The sequence below is a fragment of the Erithacus rubecula genome (genome assembly GCF_903797595.1).
Source record: "Erithacus rubecula genome assembly, chromosome: 3".
Classification (NCBI taxonomy): Eukaryota; Metazoa; Chordata; class Aves; order Passeriformes; family Muscicapidae; genus Erithacus; species Erithacus rubecula.
Window position 1 is genome coordinate 103,770,604 of NC_136689.1, and position 22,230 is coordinate 103,792,833.

The 22,230-nt window shown below is 42.2% G+C and overlaps 1 protein-coding gene across 5 annotated transcripts in view; it reads right to left on the reverse strand.

Moving 5' to 3' along the window:
- The window catches only part of KCTD1 (potassium channel tetramerization domain containing 1), a 65,606-nt gene that overhangs the window by 19,106 nt on the left and 24,270 nt on the right, over positions 1-22,230 (reverse strand). For 4 of the 5 annotated variants that reach the window (XM_079300050.1, XM_079300049.1, XM_079300052.1 and 1 more), the window contains exon 2: positions 12,701-12,879. In XM_079300050.1, the coding sequence (XP_079156176.1) occupies positions 12,701-12,879 (179 nt within the window). Of the gene's footprint in view, positions 1-12,700; positions 12,880-13,333; positions 13,691-22,230 lie in introns of those variants that run through there. The other variant, XM_079300051.1, reaches the window with a different exon arrangement.

The following is a 22,230-nucleotide window of genomic DNA, read 5'->3' on the forward strand; positions in this document are numbered from 1 at the left end:
GAACACATTCTTGCTGGCTGAAGCATGTGGAGTCACTTCTGAGCAGGGGCATCAGCTCCCTCCACACTACCTGCCCTACCACTGCCAGTATTTTGTTACTACATCAGAATAATATTAGGACAGCAGTGAGGGAAATACACTCTGTTATGATGGATGTGCACTTAGTCAGCAATGTGCTACAACAAGCTTGACCTTTATCAGGACTAGATTTCACTGACTACTTTTTGAGGGACCTCACCCCATTTATTTTATTCTGTCTACAGCAATTTCCAGCTCATAAAGCTTTTAAAGCTGATAAAGCTATCACCTTTCCCAGTGGAAGCACACTGTAAAGAAACATATTCTGGCATGCAAGGTCAAGGGACAGAACCCTTTCTGTGGTCCTTCATAGCACCAGAAAGGGCTCTTGTTAGAAATACTCCCAGAAGAGCTGCAGATGAGCTGTCCCAATGTGAAACAGCCTGGCACAGCCCCACAGAGTTTCTGCAGGCTCAGGTTCAGGTTTGCAGAACAACATGACTCATTTTTCTTCTCTGAATAAGAACTGCACTGCCAGCTTTATGTTTTTTTCACAGTACCAAACCTGTCATATGTTCTTCATCACTTCCAGGGCCATTCATGTTTATCATGTTTCCAAGATTTCATTAATAAACAAAAGGAAGAAGGTTTTATACCTCGGATTGAACCACTTTGCATTTTAATAGGAAATAATAAATTGACCCATGTGGAAGCTAATCACAATTGAAAGTTGCAGCCATACCAGCTATTTCTATTTTCAAACCACTGCTTTATGCCTTGTGATGATAGCAGACAGCAGCGACTTCCAATAGCATCTTTTTCATCCTTCATTTTGTTGAATCTACCCAAGAGAGAAGCATGAAACATACCTGATTAGGGCTTTTATTTCTACTTCCCAAGAGGGGAATTAAATGCTCACCTAGAATCAGACCTCTGTGGTCTGGAGAGCAGCATCCATTCAGTTTTGGAGAGCTACACCATTAATCCAAAGTGGAAGTGGGAAAGTGAAATTGTAGCTCTGCTGATGAGTTTATCGAGGTTAGCTACTAAGCAAGGGAAGGCCAGTGTGAGAGGCATGGCCCAAGGCCCAGCTTTATGAGACAGCAATATTAGAAACTGGGAAAATGAGAATGCCTGATGAAAAGTGGAGCCTCCAAATGCGCTTTAGCTACAGAAAAGCAGCAGTTTTTCTCCTTTACTTTTCCCATAAGGTCTTCCAAAGGGGAAATAAGCAGGTATCCTACCTGCCACTGTTTTGCCAGCTTGTCTCTCCCTAGCATAACATTTGCCACCACTTCATGCACCTCCTTTGCACCACAAGGATGGACACTGGACTTGTCTCTGGGGCAGCACAATGGAGCCAGTGTGGTTCCCTATGGCATTACTGCAGCAGAGCTGGAAGCTGCCATGGGCAGGGGTATCAAACACCCTCCTCATCAGGTTTTGAAAGGCCAGGGGGAAGATTATCACTCAGGGGAGCTTATACACAGAAGAAGCTAGTAAAGCAAAATTAAATCTTAATATTCTGCAGAGGATAAGGACATTGTTTTGGAAAATGTTAGCAAGGCACGAGAAAAATATATTTAAAAGTCAGCCACTGGCATATCAGGAGTCAATCGTGCTGGGCAGCAAAATATTCAGAATAAACATAAGATTAATATAAATATAGCCTACATGTTTGAAAAGTACACATTAACAGCTTTTCACATGCTTTATGGCGACTTCAGTCCTGTGCAGCTGTAGCCACAGCACTTGGAGAAAAAGCAAAACATCTCATTGTTTCAAACAAACATGAGCAGTTTCATGTGACAAGCTCCAAGTATGAAATGAAAAAAATACTCCTAAAACTCCCACATTATACTGCTAGTAAACTAGAATTTCATAGCAAAAGTGGATAAACAATAGCTTTTGAGGCTGGAGAAATTACCATCATGGTGTTATCTAATCTCTCCCCAGAAGTCAAGAATTATGACTAAACCCTTCCAACATAGATATAGCCTGAAATTCTATGTCAGAAGTATGTCCAATTGTATTTGGCAATCCTTAGCCAAGAGAGAGGCTGACTATAATTGGATGAATATTTGAAGTGCTTCATTATTCATGTAGGAAGGCTAGGTAAAAAGTGTTTTGTAGTCCCAAGACACTGGAGGGTGTGTGTTATTGGGTAATAACCAATTAGGAATGTTGACAGCACTCTGCCTTTGGGATTACCCTGGCCAACAAAGCACCTGGGTGTATGTTGTTGTGCAAAGGCACACACATGCTGCCTACTGCTCAGTTTATTTAAGCTAGGCTTTCACCAAAGGAAGTGGAGGACACCCCAAAGGATGTGTGTTTGACAGCTCAGTTACATTCAGAAATAGTGCTTCTTCATCGTTCTGTCTTCCAAAAATACACCTTTTTTCAACAGGATTTCTGAATTGCTGATGCTACTGGTTATTGAAAACGAACTCCAGTTCTTCTGTTTTACTGTTTATAAACTACCAAAACAGCAACATTCTTACTACTTCCAGTAAGGAAACTGATGGCAAAAGAGAAGCTCTCCTACCCCTGTAATCTGGGAAAAAATTCCACAGTTCTGTTGTAAATACTGCAATCCCAGAACAACAGAAATTAATGATTTTCCTTTCATACTCATCTAAGAAAAACATGCAAATCATTACTACAGGCATGCAAAAGATTTTTAAGACTCCAGCACTTAAAAACTAACAATCCTGACACTTGCTCACAAGAACCAGAAATTCAACACCAATTCAGGTAATGATAGAGTTCAACCCTAGTGATAGTTCAACCCTATCACCACCTCTCACAACAAGGGTAGAACGTATTGATGGTACAAACACTGATTTTTATTTACTCCTTTATTTTCTTTATCGTTGTAATGGGAAAAAAAAAATAGACTCTGCAAATTTACATTCTCATTGAAAACAAAGAAATGACAAAGAAATTACAAGCTGCCCAACAGGACTTTCATACCACAAAAGAAACATTCAAAACTTTTCCTGAAAGATTTGCTTGTTTCAGACATGCAAAAAATGTTATAAGGAGGAACATATCAGTTTTTCTGCAGCTCTCATTTTCTGGCTTGTATCATATTTAGCCTGTCCTGTGGCACTGAGAGTACTGCAGCATTTTCTCTGAAATCCCCCGAATGCCCCCCACCCTCTCCCCCATATATCACCAAGACGATGATGTTTTGATGAAGCATCAAGCGCGGGCCCTCGAGATAATGGATTCAATGGGATACACTTAAAAGATCATTTTTCTCTTTTGTATTGACTGCTTGCACTGCTCTAAGACAGGAAGGGCTTTCATTTTTTATGTAAGCTGCAAGACCCCGAGGGCCCTCTAAAGTGTTTAAGAGGGATCAATTTTCAGATGGGTGGAAGGGGCCCAGCAGACCGTCACGGTTTGGAGCGCCTTCTTCCCCCGCATCGCCAGCAAACCTAGAACCAGCTCCCAGCCCAGCCACCCTGGCATGGCAGCACTTCCACTGTCTGGGCTCTGTGGTTAGCACTCCAGCAGAACTATAATTTATAGCATGCATGGAACAAAATGGGAAAAAAGGTTTCGCAGAAGCAAAATAATCACGGGCTGACAGAGATAAACAGCAGTAGAGCTGCTAAGCAAAGCAGGGCTTGGCGCTGCTGCAGCAGCAGGAAACCATTACCCCATGTCACTGGTTTAATGCAGTGACATTGTTGCAATTACATCCAGGCAACCTAACAAAACAAATTCATTGTATGGCACAAAATATTTCCAATTCAACATTGCAACATTTATTTTTAAATTACAGAACAAAGAACAACTTTTGGGGTGTGGAAGGACATAATCCATCATTTGCTCTGAAGTGACACACTTATGGCAAATGCAGTATATTATAACTTTCTATGCCACAGTAAGCAGCTACAAGCAATTTCTTAGGCAAGGAATGCAAAGGGTTTGGGTGTGGTTCTGTGAGATACAGCTTATCCCTCCATCTCCCTCTGCGTCAGCAGGCAGCCAAAGGCAAGCCACATGTTGCTGCGCTGGGACTTCAATCACTCCTGTTTTACATGTGTCACACAGCTTGTGACAGCCTTTCACCTGCAACACACCTCACATGGAAAAAGTTTTTACCATTCAAATACAGCCTGAATGAGAACATAAATATAATTTTTAATTAAAAGGAATGGGATGTTAATAGGTCACTTAAAGAACAATTATGTCTTCCATTTGATTGACAGGCTTTGCACATTTTATAATGAAAATCCCATCACAGTCTAGAAGTTAGAATGTATAAGTTGCTGAACTGCTGAAGCAAACCCCATTGCATTTAACACTGCTTTGCCCAACTATCCCATCTGAACAAAACCCTTGCCTCTTTCTATTACTCTCCCCCTTTACCTCTTCTAATCCTTTGCAAAAGAAAGTTTCTAATTCACAGAAACCAAATTGCCAGTGTTGCTTTCCTTCTCCAAATGCCTGTTCTGCAAAATGCAGCAGTGTAAAGAAATAGGAAAGATAGGTCTTCAGTAATTAGCTCAGGTACCAGACGTGGCACAGCTGAGTTTGCTGGAAGCAGGAAAAACGAGTCCAGGCAGAGCGTCGCACTGTATTGCTTTGAGCACCTGAGCTACCCAAGTGTCTGCACACACCGTGCTGCACAGTGGAAGGACTGGATAGGAAAGTGACTGTGAGCCCACTGCTTTCCTAAAGGCTTGTCCCCACAAAGCAATCCACAAGTAGCAGCTACAAGCTCAGTTTAAATGCTTTCAAACTAGTCACAGGAGCCCGTTGGTTCTCTGAAGCAGGCAGAAAGCGCCTTGAAAGTGCCTAGAAAAGTGCCCACATGAGCTGCACACACAGCTGTGCTGGAAGAGTCCCAGGCTAATGAACACATCAGGGCTAGGAAACATTTATTTGATTACTGATTTAAAGACTCAGTGAAAGAGATCAATGTGAATGAGTCTCAGAGCATCCCTGAACTGATGACACTAAGAGCAAAAGCATCATCTGAGATATCTATAGAATGCACTGGCTGCTTACCCACTCTAAGACAGCTCATTATTAACAACAGCCAGATAATCATACATGTGTGAGGGAAAAGGACATGCAAGCAAGCGATGTGCTTTGATCTGGTCAGGTAAAAATCACTTGTGACCTCTGTAAGCTGTGACTCCTTCCAACAGAGATAGAAAAGTGTGTATGAAAAAGAAATCAATACAAAGCAATGAGGGACTAGTTGACAGAAGCAGGGTCAATGCTCAGAGTAGAACAGGGACAGACAAAAAGATACTGAAAGGCAAGAGTCAAAGAGACATCAACATCTTGCATGGCATAGACAAAGCCAGAAAATGTCCAAAAGGACAAAAAACAAAAGTAGAATAAATCTTGCCAGATGACACTTTTCTGGTTATGATATTTGAATAAACTTCAGACCAGTTAAGTTAGAGAAAAAGTTCCCATAAAATGAACTGGTGATATTCCCTTGGCCAACACAGCATTTGTGCCTTATTGGCATTAAAATGACTGCAGATAACCATTGAGTCCTGAGCAGTTTTCACCATTTCCTATGCAACCTCTGCAAACACATCCCCAAATGGCAAGCATACTTATATACATGAAACCCAGCCAGAAGGTTGATCATCACCAGAAAGAAGTAAGCCAGAAGTTGGAATCTATATCCTAAAGCTTCAAACACACCCAAGAGGTGGCCGGGTGTTGACGGAAAAAACTGGAAGCCAAATGTTTGCTTCTGCAATTATGTATTCACTAGATGCCAATTTGCTTAGCAACTACATTGCAATTTATGAAAGACCAATGAAGTACAAACAGTTTATGTGGGAGCAGAATGAGAACCTTGTGCTAACATACTCCTTGCCATCAGGAACCTCTGTAAGTAGAGCAAAAGGCAAAACAAACCACTGAACCTCAAAATTATGGCTCAAACCTGGGCTCTATCAGAAGTGACCAATAAGCAGAATATTCAGAGCCATCTCAGTTGCTAATGGGATTTTTCTTATTAAGTCAGTGAGACCAAGAGTCTCAGAATATTGTTTCATCTTCCCAGGTATTGATCAGGCAGAGGGACAAATGCTTGGGTGCCTTCACCCTAGCTTATGAAACCATGCTATTGGACTGAAACATACAAAAATTTTAAGTTTCCCATCCACAAATTTCCATCTATCGAGGAATCCAAGCAGCCTTTGTAGTCAAATGATTTCTCAAAGCACAGACCCTTAACCTTGTTATTGACAGCCTCTGCTGGACTTACAGGTTGATCCAACCCCTACAAACCCACACAAGCCAATTGGCAAAGGAATCTCTACACTGATGATATGGTTATGGATTTTCTTCTTTCACCTCAAGGAAAATGATTGTTACTTCTGAGGATTAGTAGTCTCAGAAATAAGGAGCTGAAGGCTTTAGCTTTCTAACACTCCCAGAGACACTTATTCCTCTGAACATATTTCTTTATACACTTTTATAACCAGGCAGCCAGAGACAAGCATGGCATGAGCCCCTGTAGCATCACGTCTGCAAATCTACTTTTTCTGGCTTTGCATATGTGCAAAGAGCTCTCCAACAACCCACTATCTTGATTTTACTGTCATTTTAAACATTTGAGTGCAAAAGCATTGAACAAGTACAGGAACCTGCTTTTTACCCTCCAAGTAAATACATATAACCCCACTTTTACTGTTATTTAGAACAGGAGAAAGGCATCAATTTTGTGGCCCCTTTCAGTGATGACTCACCATCAGTTACTGACCACATAATGTGAGAACCTGCTAATCTGATGGTGCTATTTCTTTCACCTGTCACCAGCCACAAGCAACAGCAGCAACTTGCTGACCTTGCAAATTAAATTTATTACAGGACTACAATTTGAAAAATATTTACTTCTACAGAGGCAACAGTGATGACTGACCTGTGGTGATCATTAATTGAGGCAAAATGAGGTCAATATATAGCCTAAGTTCAATATACTTACCTAGAGCTACAATTAATCTTGGTTCAGCCAGGACCAGAAAATACCCCTCTGAGCTCTTTATTGACAGATGTGTGTTGCAAGAGAGTTCTCTTTAAAATATCAGTTGTGTAGATTCTCTTCATTTCTTTAAATAGGCATAAAGGATAGTATCATTTGTAGTTCTGTTTCTATTTTCTTTTCAAGTCTGTATATTTGGTTACACTGACCAACACAACTGTATTGCCTGACTGTGTTAAGTCTGGTCCTCATGAATCAACAGTTAATTTTAAATTTTTTTTTAATACATGTTACTGATGATAACAACATCATCAACCACTATCTCAGTTACTGGATCTATAAATATTTATGCTTAGAGATAGCAATCTTTTACACTTTCAATCATCATCCCAAAGCACTCTACAAATTGCTTTTTTGTTAGTCTTGGTAGGAAGCAAGCTAAGCTCAAAGTTAAATCAGTTATCTTGGGTCACAGAACAGGTCAGTGAGAGTCAATGCACTTCCCTACCCCAAGCCCTCACTTTTCCTTGCCACAAGACCATGCATCAATCAAATGATGAAATATAAAAGATTAATAACGAGATAAGTAAGACAGGATAGATAACAAAGACTGAACTGACCCTCTGCCAACTTCTTCTGCCTATTTCCCTCCTACTAGGAATGTTACAAAACATTAAAATCTGTGATCTGGACCATTCATGCTAACACAGCAGACAAAGATGATTATAGCAATACTGAAAATTTTCACAGAAGCTTGCTCTTGATGTTGCTATTCTAGAAAGACACAGATAGAGATGTACCTCTCAGGAAGATAAAACCAAACAAGGAGAGTGGAAATAAAGATGCAGTAACGCCCGCTCTCTCAATATTTCCTTAAAAACCCAAATCACCAAATGCTCATTAGTTAGAAAGTTTTGTATTTTTCAAGTTATGCTTAGAGCAGTTTGAGAATTTCCTACTCGCTTTCCAAAGTGACAGGGCTGCTCTCATGGAGGTGCTACAGAGGAAGGTCTGAGCCAAGTGCAGACCACCCTCACTTCAGCAGGTCTCCCACCAAGACAGAAGTCTCCAGCATGGTGCTGCAATTTGCAGGAGTTTGAACCAAAGATCATGACAGTTTGTTCTGGACCTGGGGACTGGCAACAGAAACTGCCAGAGCTCTGAAACAGGCAAGCAGTGCTGCCTGATTCACAGCATGTCCTTGGAACTCTACCTACACAACTTGTGAAAGATAAGTCTTTCTTACAAACTGTCAAAAAAGGCCAAGGACAGTCTGGGCATTCTCTTAAGTAATTCTGTGCTCTTGATGCAAAAGAAACCCTTATTGATAAAAAAAAATAAAAAATGCCAGTGTCCTAACTGGATCCAAGTGTGTGAAATTTAATTTCCCTGAGGGCTGAGAGTGAAGATTGGGTAAGAAAACTGGGACACGAATGGATTGGTTCATATGAAAACCTGAAATAGCCCTGGGCAGAAATTTGGAAGGATTGTGAAATACTGTATAAGAAGAATCCATCTTCATATGCAGGGAGTAACTCAAGATGGGAGATGTAGCAACACAAATAGATACTCAAAATGTTATACAAAGTTATATACAAGGTTTAAAGTGAATTTTTCCCATTCTGTAGTGGGAATATAGCATGTGGCAATCCAATGCCATGATGTTATGCAAATATTTGAACCAGATAACTTGGACAGAAGTAATTAGAAGTTCAGATGCTTTGAACATACCAGATAGACAACACTGCTGATATTGCTGATATCAGAGATATCAGACAGTTGATGCTTGTATGATCAAAGTTAAGCATCCTCCCATTTAGCTCCAATACTCAGTTGAGGTTGCCTTAGCCTGGTAGACAATAACTTTTGGTAGATGCCATGCAGACAGCATTAAGGCTGAGAGGTGCAGGAATGCTGACTGCAAGCAAAGGGTTCAATCCCACTGCAAGATGATAAGGCACTGGAAGGAGAGTAGGCTGCTTGGGTTAAAGTATCAGAGTTAACCAGCCAGTGCTTCCTCTCCTCACAATCATAAATCCTAGCACCTCAACCCATTCTCCTCAGGCTTTCTGGTGACCACAGGGAACAATGGCACTGCATGCATGTGCCTGAGCTCTTGGGGAGAAAGGTTCCTTTAGCAGACCCTCATCTTGGATCCACCTTTCCTGCAATATTATTTTTTCCCCAGGCAATGGAAATAAAGCACTTAAAAAAAAAAATCTTCATTTGCAAAAACCAAGCAATTAAAAAAATGTTTACACCCAAGTCTTTAACAGATAGCTCTCTGTTGCCAGATACCAACCAGAAGATCTGGTAACTTCAAGTAAACCAAAGATTGTTCAATCTATGCAGGAGTGACTGTATCAAGATCCACAGTCTTGGTGGAGAGAGGTACATAGAAGGACACCTGCTCCCTCCTCAGATTTAAAAAAAAATTTGCTATTTATTTCAGCAGAGAGGCCTCACATTAGGTCTTCTTGGTAGACAGGCTGATTCAAACTGCCTCCTCCTGAAGCTTAAGTCTGGCAAATTTGTTATTGAGCTTCATGAGACCATATTTGAGGCATGGTCTCACTGTTTTCTTGGAAGAACCTGAAGCCTGTTGATGAACTAAAGTATTATAGAGGATTTTCCTTGTGGAAACAATATGTTCTCCCTAATCTGGATTATAAATGGGCTCTTTGAAATTATATGAGACTAGACTTTAAAGTTAATTTTGGGGGCTTTTTTAAAGCATTATTTTAGCTTCAGAATTTATAATTCTAGGATTACTCAATTCAAACCATCTATTAGATAAGCTGCTTGTCTGTCGAATTGCTTCACTGAGTCAGCTTTTGCCCAAAACACAGATCAGTTCTGATTCTTTGGCTTTTTCAAGCACAAGAGCATTTGAGAAAAATCCACAATAGTTTTTCCAAAGCAAAGGACAGGGATCCAGCAACAGTAGCAAGACACTTTTACAGTCACCCCAGCGTTTCTTTGGAGGAATGAATAGATATCTGTCAGTAGGCATTTTACATGTCAAGGCACACAACCAGATTGGGGAACCTAACAGAAGTATTATGGAAAATGATCCCTTCAAGCTACAAATCTTTACCTGATATAATTTAGGGAACTCTTTTTTAAAGTGCTCTTTCCAATTCATACTCTACTGTCCAGGAAGAAGAAAACAGCGAGGCACAAGATGAGATGGTCTTGATCCCAAAAGGAGAAGGAAGAGCACACTTGCTCCAGAGCAGAGACTGCTCTATCAGAATAGGTCTCCTTCACACCAGCAAGTCAGATTGACTCCAAAGCTGCTGGTTTGAATATCACCCTTTCAATCTCACAAAGAAAGATGACTCTGGTACCTGGCCCACAGATGAAAGGTTCATTTTAGGCTTCTGGCCCTTAGACTACATGTAATATGAGTCAGAAACCTAATGACTTTCGTGTCTCAACCTGTTACATGCTGGAGCCTGCAACTGATGCCTTGACTCATCCCTGGAGCACTGCTCTTTCAGGCAAGATAATCAAGACCTTATTTTTCATAGACAATGCTTCATACAACAGTAAGTTGGAGGAGGTTTCAACTGGCCCAAAAATATCTATGAGACCTTCCTAGTTTTGATATCATTCACACATGTGATATTGGCAGAAAAAAACATAAAAGTAATGCTGACAAAAACCTTGTGCTAAAGTTGAGTAACAAAGTTAGAGTTTAGCTAGATATAAACTGACCAGGTCAGGTTCCAAGAAGCAATTTGTATTAATGTCCAAATGTTACTGGATAATTTTTACCTAGCACTCATTCTATATAAATATGTATAGATATATATACACATATATATACATCCCAACCCTCCACTGGAAAAAAGCCTGATGGCAAAATCTCAGACAAAACCCAAACAACTATATCATGATTACTGGCATACTGCTTCATGCCATTGTCTTGACATTCAAACGAGTTTAATAATTGCTCTTTTGAAGCTGCTAATGTTAAAAAAACCTCTCAAGTTCTGGAAGTGGCTGGGAATTCCAGGTTCTAACACCTATGCTGGAAATATTCACTCATCAAGAGGTTCAAAAGACACTGTCAGAACTGAAACACAAACACATGTCAGAACGACTTGAAACAGAATTACTATAACCCAGAGTTTGGGTTTTCTTTAAATTATGTTTGAAGAGCTTTTAAAATGTTTAATTTATTAAACTGGCTTTGATACTACAGGCATAGCTTTCACTTTCAAGTGCTACAATGGCTCAATTGAGCATAGAATACATTAAGCTTAAATTCTACTACCACCATACACATTTTTGAACAACATTTTCATTTCTTCATTTGAAGCAATATACTTTCTCTGTGAATTTGACATGCAAACAGACTCAGCAGCCTCTCATTCTGCACACACAAGTGTCAGACACCATCACTGCTTCAACAACCAAAAAAACCCACTAAGTAATCACAACTACCAGGAGCTGAACACAAGCAACTTCTAAAAAAAAAAAACCCCAAAAGAACAGATTTGGTTTTCAAAGAACAGTTCAAGTTTTCCCAGACATTACTTCAATCTCTCCTGGCAGATCAGGCTTTGGCATGGCTTCTTTTGCTCCCCTCTGCTGGGCCTTCCTGGAGGAGGCTGTCATAAGGAAGGCCATGTGCCTTGCTGCATGCACAGCTCTCTTCCTCCAGCCCTGCCAGCAGCACTGCTTCAGTCACCCAACACTGTGAGCTGATGATGCACAGAGTGCAGGATCGAGGGACACCCAGGCTTTCAGGGAAGTCACATCCCATGAAGAGTGCTTTGTGCCCTTTGAAAAGGCAAGCCAGAGCTGTGGGATCAAGAAACTGAAATTTTCCCCCCTCAGACTGGAGAGAACACAATGGGAACACTGCCTTCCCTCCAGAGCATTGGGCAGCGAAGGGCAAGGTATAGATTTATACAGTGCACACAATGAATTCCTGCTGTCTCTTAACCAACCCTTAGAGTTACAGTACCAATACACTGCTTGTCTGCCAGCACCACCAGTTAATGCCCACACACACAGTTAAATGCACTCTTGATTTCTTAGAGATGCACTTTTGTTTTACCTACTCTACAGGCACCTTTTGCTCACACACACAGCAGTTTGCTGTCTGCTTGACACCAGTGTGCTACGAGAGTCACAAATACTTTGTACAAATGGTATGTGCGAGTTAAGAGCCCAATTAATTGAAAAGTCCTAAGATTCTATAAAAAGTATTCAGTTAATACTGTCCTACAGTTTGCTTCATTCAACCTTGCCTTTGCCACAAGTGACACATCCGAGATGGTGTGTTGACAGTACAGCAGAGTGGTTACTGTTCCAAAAGAAACAAAACAAATACCCCAACACCCCCACCTTTGGGCTTAAATGCAGTATCACTACAGTTTTTGAATGTAACAAACCACAGCATGGGTGCCCTGGCATAAACCCAGGATCCTAGGTAGTAGAAAGTAAGTGCTCTTTTCTATCAGCTTTGTTTCAGTACACACACATCAGGATTTGCAGAAGTGCCATTTGTCAGAAACACAGTGGAGCAGGGAAAGAAAAGTAAATCTCTAACTGCCTACTAACAAAGAAACCTAATTTAATTTTGAAACAAAAGGAGCTAAATTCATCATTCTGAGACAGCCCCAGGACGTCCAAGTGCGAAAAGGAAGAAAAGGAGTTTGCCAAAGACATGCAGAAGAAGCTTTTTAAAGTTACCTGGAATCGGGGTATTTTGTAAGCGTGGCCAAGCTGCTGGTGTACATGTGCCCACCCACATCAATGTGAACTGGTGCGTTGGATTTTGTGAGCTGTGCTGGAGTGGGGATGCCTTGATTGTTCAATGGAGATGCAGGGGATCTAGTGATCAGAGGTCTTGACATATTGGGCCGACTGTCCTGTGAAAAGATAGACCTGGGTTAATGATCTCCTGAAAAACCTTACCAAAGCCCCCAGTCTTGAGTCAATAGGACTGTCTCATAGCCTCAGATTATGACTTTTATCTTAGTAAAGCACAGACAAATATTCGGCAGTTTTTGAAATTAATCCGGCTCCGAGAGTTTGAAACGGCTACATTTTAAATAAGAGGGGCAAAACGCACTGATAAAATCCACAAAGAAGAAACCACACTCAATAAAACAAGTTTTTCCTGAACACTACTTGCAACAGCCAATCCATACCAGCAAAAAGGGTCATTCTCGTTTTTAAGAGTTGATGAAAGCACTGACAGAAAGAGATACAGACAAAAAGACTGAGAACAATATCTTTCTTAATTAAGACGACCCCAGGTAGACTTTCTGCTCCTTCCCAATCCCTCCGTCAGTGCCGTACCACCAGAACAGAAATACAAACCCTCAACTCCTCCATCCTGCACACTCTTCTCTGGAACTCCCAATTCACATAGCACAGGAACAGAAGCAGAAACACCTGGACTAGTCAACTGCTCATGGACTGCAGACCACTGGACATCGGCAGCCTTTGAGAAAGACATTTTCCATTTAAAAGTTGTGCGTATGGCGACAGCTGCCCCCGCGTGTGGCGCTCAGGTGCTGCGAGGCTGCCCGGGGCCGGCGAGTGCGGGCGCGGAGCGGGAGCCGGGGCTCGGCCGGCCAAGCCAAATTTCGGTGGAGCCCGTGCTCTGCTGGCCAAGCCAACTTCCAGCGGGAGCCCGTGCTCTGCTGGCCAAGCCAAATTTCGGTGGCGGAGGGAGCGCCGCGCCCGCACGGAGCGAGCAGCCCTGCGCGCTGCGGGTGGGGCAGGGCAGGGCAGGGCGCTGAGCTGGAGCCAGCAAGGCAGGCGGCAGGCAAAGCTGCGGATTAAAATAGAAATGCATCCGAGAGCGGTTTGGAGACAGCCCCGCTTTCGACTGGAGGACAGCTCCACACGGGGCGGAATCTTATAGGGATGCCCTGAGAACTAAAAGCCCTTGCAAATGACTGAGTTTTACATTTAAAAGGTAAGCAAAGCAGCGAGAAGTCAGATACACTTCATCACAAAACTCCCTTTGTTCTTTCAACACTGTCTTTCGGCTGCACAAAGTAATGGGTTCCTTGTAAACATCTCCTCGGAGCCGGGCAGCGAAACCTCAGCAAAGCGGAGCGCGGTCGTGAGAGAGTTACGGGCACCAAAACCAGCATTGCTCCGTTTTTCATGGCTCCTAAAAGACTCAAACCATAAAGGCAACGTGAGCCAGGTAATCGTCTGGCTGAAATGATTTACAGGCCAACGTTGCACAATAAATCCGAGTAATATGTAACAAAAGGCATCTATAAACCACAAGGTGCTTAACTAATTTTCTTTCATACACAAAAGCGAGCTTAGGTCTAATACTGATAAAAACTAAGGGAATGAAGAAAAACATCTAGTTTAGATCTTGGGGGAGGAAGGGTTGGGTTTCTTCTCTTTCTTTACAAGCAGAAGTTAATATAAATCTGCAGAAATACCAGGCTTAATCACTACAATTGCTGGAGGAGGTGCCTGCAGTGCAAAGAAGACAAGTCCAGACAAAATAAGGTACACACGCTATGCAAAACTAATGTCTGCTACAAATGCTATGTGGTACAACCACCACCCAAGATGCTACTGATCTGCAGAGCGGGATTTAGTAAAATAATGAAGAAAAAATTAAAAACAACAGCTACAAAGGTGAAAGTAAGAAGTCGAGGACTGATACAAACTGGGGGTGGGGGGAGATGTGCTGGACGATTAGCAAGAGGAAAGCAGCAGGTCTGAGAAACCCATTTCAGTGCTTAAAAGCAGACAGTTTGGCAGAAATAAAGACAAATTATCAATGAAAGCTGAAATTTAAAAGAAAAACAAATTCTGTAACTTGTATGAGACAGACACCAGCATGTCCCTTCACAGGATCCTCTCTGGCAAGAAAATATTGCCCTCTTGCAATTTAGCACAGTGCAGCACCACCTAGTCTGTCATAGTTTTTCAATTGGACACCTTCTCCTGTATACCCTGCCTGGGGCTGCTCAAGAGAAAATGAACAGATTTGCAGGGTTAATATTGTAGTTAGGCTGGAACCTCATTCAGTGTAGCTGTGATAGCACTGGCTGCACAACACAGTAGAAGAATGTGTAGTGAAAACATCACTGCCAGGATGGGAGATAGTTTGGAGGACCGTGGGCGTTTTAAAAGGCAAAAGAACTCACAAAACAAAAGGGAACCAGTTTCCAAACTCAAGTCATATCCAAGCTGCCATTTACACAGTTTGCCAGCTAAAACTCACAAGAAATAAAAATGCTTTACAGTAAAACATTTTGCTCTTTTATTTCACCCTTCTCCTTTTCAACATTTCCTCTTCCAGTTACCTGTGTTTATTGTGTCTCATGAAACAAAGTCCTTCTTCTCAATGGCTGATATTAAGCACAACATTGCTAACCTTGCTCCAGTCCTAGCCCACAAAGCATATGTCCCTGATAAAAACAGTTTGGTAACATTTTGGAGACACTTTGAAATTAGGTAATTGTATTTCTACTGCAGTTGTCCCAGAGAAACTAAAGCAGCAATGGGATTCAGAGAAGCAGGTACTTTAAAAAAATCCAATTTTTAAAAATGTGGCACAACTCAATAGCACTGTCAGAGCACAGAAGAACACCATCCAATAGCTATAGCATTTAACAGATCAGTTATATAATTGCATTTGTTAAATCACTGTATTGTTCAGCTATGGAAAGGATGACACAGAGCAAACAGTATCTGAAGAAATACATGGTTTGTGTTGGATTATTGCAGACATGGAAGAGATCAAGCTTTGGTAAAAAGTAGTCAAACAAGGCACTGCTAGTAAGCCAAACTTCTACCACCTAATGTGATTACAAATACAATTCCTTAGCAAAAATTACAGGTGGAGGGAAGGAAGTCAGAGAAACTAAACAGACTCCAGCAAGCTATCTGGAATGGCTGACAACAAAAAGAATCTAAAAGCTCTTCAGAAGCCTTTCTTGGTGTCAGGTAGGTGAGACATGAACCCAGGAATGGGTTCAGAGCTCAGCCTGGTTGTTCCCACACAGGAGATGACAGAGGTTGTTGCCTGCCTTGGGAACTGCATCAGCTTTGTTCACGAGTGGGGCACAAAGCGTGGCACCGCCTGCACTGGCTGGATGGGCAGTGACCCTCCTGACCCTTCATAGCTTTCCTTCTCAAATATTTTATTATTTATCCTACAAAAAATTAAGTAAGAACAGAAAATACTTCAAATACCCTGTAAAGCATTTATCATTATTAATATCCAGATGATTCTCTCCCCCCCCCACCAAATAAAAGTTCCCACTTTCACTCAGAATGAATGTATGATTGAAACTGTGTAATCAAAAGTTCCAAAATCTGTGTGCTAGGCAGGCTAAAGGCATCCAGGTTGTCTAAACCTATTCAGTTTTGGTTCAGCACACAAAAGCACTGCTCTTAGAGCAGTTTGGGGCTCCTCCACTTCCTTACTGATATTTGAAGGAGTCTTTCCACAAGAAACAGCTCATAGGCACAGGTCTTTAGAGTATATCTGAACCTGCTTCACATTTTCTGCTCTAGGCAAGCCCTCCTGTAGGCTCAATAAAAGCAAAAGCAGCCTTGCCTTAACTACTCTGCCTAGGATTTACAAAAATACATATAATTTAGAAGTCTTCCTACCAAAGGGGGCCAAGGATCATGGAGAGGAGCTCACAAATCCCTTCTCTTCTCCCTGCCTTTTCTTCTACACCATCTTCTCCCCAGCTCCACTCAAAAGCATTGTTAAAGAATAAGCCTTTACACCTGGGTTGTAAAAATGCACAGCAGCTGCAGGGCTGAGATGTGCACTCATGCAACTGGTCTACCATGACAATAGCACAGGAATCATGTCAATGTTCTGGTAGCAAGTGGAAGGAATAGGAGGTATCTGAAGAACATGGGTCATTACAATGTGCTAAGTGCACAAAGATCAAAGAGATGGGAGGCTTACTCCTCTCCTCAAAATATTAACACTGGGGTCCTAAGTGTTACTCATTCACACTCTGTGGTCTTGAGTAAAGTCACGTTGGTTCCCTTCTTAAGATAGAAACCAAATGCCACTACAAGACAACCCAAGCTCAGGCACAGGACCAGCATTCAAGTACAAACTGTCTGCTTGGCTCACTGGACTGTGAGGATCATTGCAGTTTGCAGCTCAAGACACTGCTAGCTAGAATTATTTTAGGCAATGTCTTCCCTGTAAGCCAGCCCAGCTCAAGCAGAAGTGAATATGCTTCTCAGTAGCATATATACTACCTGTCAAATCCCCAGCAATTATTACTGCTGAGAAACTCAAATTTACACATTCCTAACTCCCTTGGATTTCTTGGGGGGAGGTGAGGGCAATCTTGTCTTATTGGTTCTAGAAAGAATAATCATGTAGCAGTTTATTCTAAAGCATCAAATCAGTCTATGTTCATTGTCCTTTTTTCACAACACAGAGACATGAGACAGATGCCTCTCCTCACAAAAACTTAGTGCCCAGGAACAACTGGAAACTGCAGTTAGCACATCCACATCAGCCATCTCCAGCAGAAGAGTCTGAACACATATATCCCACTGTATAGGGAATGAATGCAAACAGCAAACAAACTTCAGAAGCTGGCATCAAATCTCTTTTCCTCCAGTACAGAGCAGATATTACTCAAGTGTCAGGGACATCTGTGTGCCTGCACTCTGAAATAAACAGCAGGCTGATGCTCTGGGGTGCTTGTGGGATGGGTGAAAGTACAGCTCGAGAACCTCATCCAAACCAGGAACATTAGAACTGCTCTAGAATTTGGCTTCTGCACAAGTGTCCCTGTTTTGAAGATGAACTTTTTCAAAACAAACATTTCATTAAAGGTTAAAGAAATAATCATGATCATGTCTCACCACAATGCTTAAACAAGTACCCCCCCCCCATTTTTTTGAATTCAGCAAAAAGAGTTGCCACAACAAAGAGGCTGGAGAAAGCATTTATTCAACATAAACAATATCAGTATAGTACAAACAGCACTTTTGGAAGGTGCAGCAAGCAGGCAGAGATACAAAGCTATGTGTCCAAGAAACCCAGGAGCTTATCCTGCTGGAAGGGGAAAATCCCACGCTGGCTACCTCTGTGGGCTGCTGATGTCCTCACACCAAATTCTCTGGCTGTGGCTCTGGTACTCAGCATCCACAGTTGACACCAAACTGTGCTGGCCCCTCAGACAGAGCCCTGCAAGGTGGTCAAATATGACCATGCGCACCACACAAGCATGCAAACTGCATTTTGTCAAGGTGTGCATGCCATCATGGTGCTTTCTCTTCCCCTTCATTCTGAAGAGCCCAGAAGCACAAAGAAATTGCTCAGATCTTTGTCAAACAGTCTTTACATGTAAGCACATCCATCCTTTTCTTCTGCTTCTTCACCCTGACACCAGTGGTCGGTAGCTCCCTGAGGACATGGCTGGGCTTTGCTGCTGCCACTGGGTCTGCAAAACAAAGAAACAGCCCATTGTTTTCCCCAGCAAAAATATGCCAATTGCACTGTCATGTTTTGCCTTTCATCAATATAATCCAACTGCCCTTTCTCTCACAGCTGCAAGGTTTAGGATTGCTGACTCTGAACATTAGGAATTATGTTTATAAGGCAAAACTCCAGAACAATTGTGTTTGAGCGTCACAGGAGAAATGAGCCCCAAAACACAATCAGCTGCAATTCAATGCCACAGTAAGCTAAGACACCAGGTCCACTGAGACTCAATAGTAGTACTAGATTTATTATTCTGAATCTCTAAAGCTTCATTTAAAATCCTGAACATCTGTCAACATATGACAGAAGGTCACATTATCCTATGCAAGACTGTCAAATACAATGGAGAACTTGAGAAGCAGGAAGGTTTTCTGAATATGCTGAGCCACCAAACTGCAGATCTACTATGCCAAGCAGCTGCTCACCCCTCACACAAGTGCCATGCTTGGGGCACTCAGCATTATTTGCAGAAATGCATGCAGCAATGCATTTTAGAAAGGTGGGTGTCACAAGGCCACCTGAGAGTGGGGACAGAGATACCCAGAAGGGTCCCTCACAACCAGGGTGTAGGGTACAGTTCATCATGACACAGAAACCTTGTCCAAAACTCTTTCTTGAAGGTGTCAGGAACAGTATTAGGCTGTCCTGTCTGTATCCTAAAACAGCCCAAATGCAGATGAAGCCAACAAAGGTGATAAACACACCTCTGGTCACACCAGAGTGGCTACAGCAGTGGTGTCTGGAGCACTTACCTGATGGGACAGTTCTAACTGGCACACTCTCCTTGTCCCAGAGTCACTGGCCCTGCAGTGGAGTGCTGATCTGGCCCCTCAGCAGGGAGGTCCCTTTCAGCACATCCCAAATGCTGGCTGCTTGCAGCCTCCTCCTTCTTGAGATGCTGGCACTGCTGGGCATACACACAAGCTAAGTGCTGCAAGTGCTGGAGAGATGGGCTGGCTTTTCCTTGGTAAAATGAGCCTTGATGGGATTTCAGAGCTGACCAGGACCTAGAATAAATGACACAGGTGCAGAGAACCAAATGCAAGGCAAGGGGCTGAAGGAAGAGAGGTATTTGTTTGTGCTGAGTGGAGAAAGCTGCCTACCTGGAGACACAGGACAGTTAAAAACCACCCTTGGACAAGAGCTTGGAGGCACTTTGATAATTCCAGGGCCCAGGAGCCAAGTCTATAGCACACAATTAGCCTGAGCAGAACAGCTCTAACCACAGTTTTCATCAGAAACTTGCCACTGAGCACTTAAGAAAAATCTTTAAATGGAGAAAAATAATTCATGGATAATGGCACAAGTCAAATGAGTGCCTGTGCTTACACCAGTACAGCAGCAAAGGTGAGTTCAAAAACCTAGCAAAGTTTACAGAGATGGGATGTATCTTCTCAAGCACTTATAAAATTTCTCTGAAAACTTCCCTAAGCCTCAAAACTGCAGACAAAAGTTTAATACCTGTCTCAAAATATTTTATAAGTTTGCAGTATTTATGGAAGATTAACTCAGCCTCTTGCTTGTTTGGGTGAGTAGTGCTGAGGTCAGCCCAAATGTTGCCATTTATTACATGCCATTTCTTCCATGGGTCAAGCACAACCCTTCTGCTGGAGGTGGCTGATGCACACACTTGCTGTGCTTGGGCCAAGCAAGTGGCCAGCACAGAATCTGACTGAAGCCCCTGACACAAGCAGGATCCTTGGAATACACCCAACCCACTGTATTATAAAACAAACAAAACAAATTTGGGGTTCCAGCCCAGATTCACTACCCCTAAACACAAACACTTTGGCTTCCACGATGGAAACAGAACTTGTACAGCCTTTAAAAGTGCCAATGCAATTCTCACTCAGCAAAAGCGTCCATTTAATTTACAAGCAAAACCGGATTGGAAAGCTGCTCCCAATGAGTGCTCAGCACATCACTGCCCACCTGACACTAATCACAGGCTGTTCAGGATGCAGCAGGCAAAAACATCCCCTAACCATGCTGGAGGACACAGTGTTTAGATGCAGCAGGACATTGGACCAAAGGTAACAGACTTGCCCATGACACTGCTGAGGGTGTCCTATGAAAGGGGCAGACTGGACAGCCAGCATTTCAGGCTACCTGCTCCACCAAGGGCTTGTCTGTTCTGCACCAGCATCTACTCAAATTAGAAATGAAACCGAATTAGGAGTGACCAAATGAAAGTGTAACTCCTCAGCCTGAGCTGGACATGACCAGTTCAAAATATTTCACAAGGTACAAAATGCAGTGCTTTAGTCACCTTCACTCAAACTTCTTTATTCTCACTTGCAAGAGGGGACAACTATCCTGTCAGATACTGCAGAAACAAGCCAGTAAGTATCAAGTGATCCCTTGGTCTGAGCAGAGAATGAGTGCAGTCATTGTGGACACAAAAAAAAAAAAAAAAAAAAAAAAAGGAGGAAACTCTATTAAAAGATGAGCAGTCCCTGGGAAAGGCTTCCAGGTCTGAAGAGCCCTTAGCAGCCTGGCAGCCCTGCCCACAACACTATAGCTTGATACAAAAGTCTTTGCTTCTGCCCTGAGGACAGTTTCATTTACTTTCCTTTAAACCTGGAAAATAGGTCGCTTTTCTTTTCATACCTCTATCAAACCTCAGGTAGCAGAGACAATGTGAATTTATTTGTACTTCATAGGAAAGCAAGCACACATGAAGGGAGTTTCACCTTTTGCAAAGGGCAGAGATGACAGACTACTTCCCCACCATACAAGGCTTCACTTATTCCAGTAGAAGCATTGATCCAAATATCTTGGATCACTTTATTCCTGCTGCAAGAGGTTTGACATGCCAACTACTTTGCAGATAGAATACCTAAATACTCTGGGGCTCCATTCAGAGTCTACACCTCCTCCCTGACAGAGGCAGCCTCTCTCCAGTCCCAGGGAATAGCCCAGCACAGAGCAGTCAATAGATCCCACTGCCTCTGTGAGGGATGCAGCTTCTGCCAGCTCATCTCCTGCACCAGTGAAGGCAGGAATCTGACAGCCACCTTCATCACTTGTACATGGGCCAGGAACAGCTAAGGGAAGGAGCAGAGGAACTCTGAACACTGGAATCCATCTTTCAACAGCTCCCAAGTAGACTGCTTGTAGGTGGAGATTTATTAATAATGCAATTTTTAGCCAAAATTTTCACTCAAGTTCTGTTGCCTTTTATCCATTTCTAGCAGGCACTCTACACATATTTTGCAAGAGTCTTCACATAAGGATAAGGGAAAAACAACAACAAACACTCTCTCTTGGGTTTAGAAGGAAAGGACTTCTCTTTGCCAGAACCATGGTGGTATATTTGAATGCAAAGTCAAACAACTCCTTAAAAATGGTGTCAAGATTTGAGTGGGAAAGAAACCAACTGGTTACATTCTTCTTGGACCAAATTTGCAATCTGTCCAATAATCTTCTAGTGAGAAGTAACACTAAAAAACAAGCATTGTTAAAATCTGTTTTGTTTGCAAGGTAAGATCCTATCAGCAGTACATGAATAAAGATTAATGTCTTGAATTGCAGTTGCATCTGAAGTTTTTAAAGACCCATAAAAATGTAGACTGCAGTGGGATAACTGGAAGACTGTCATGAATTCTCAGAATTTGAGAAATGGGTTTTTCTTCTTTAGATTTGGCTCATAAACTGAACAAAAATAAGCCTGTACTGCCTTATTTGAAGTCAGTTTACACTCCAGTTTGAATAGCACCTGCCCTTGGGTATGTTCCAGAAGAACATCTACCTTTCCACA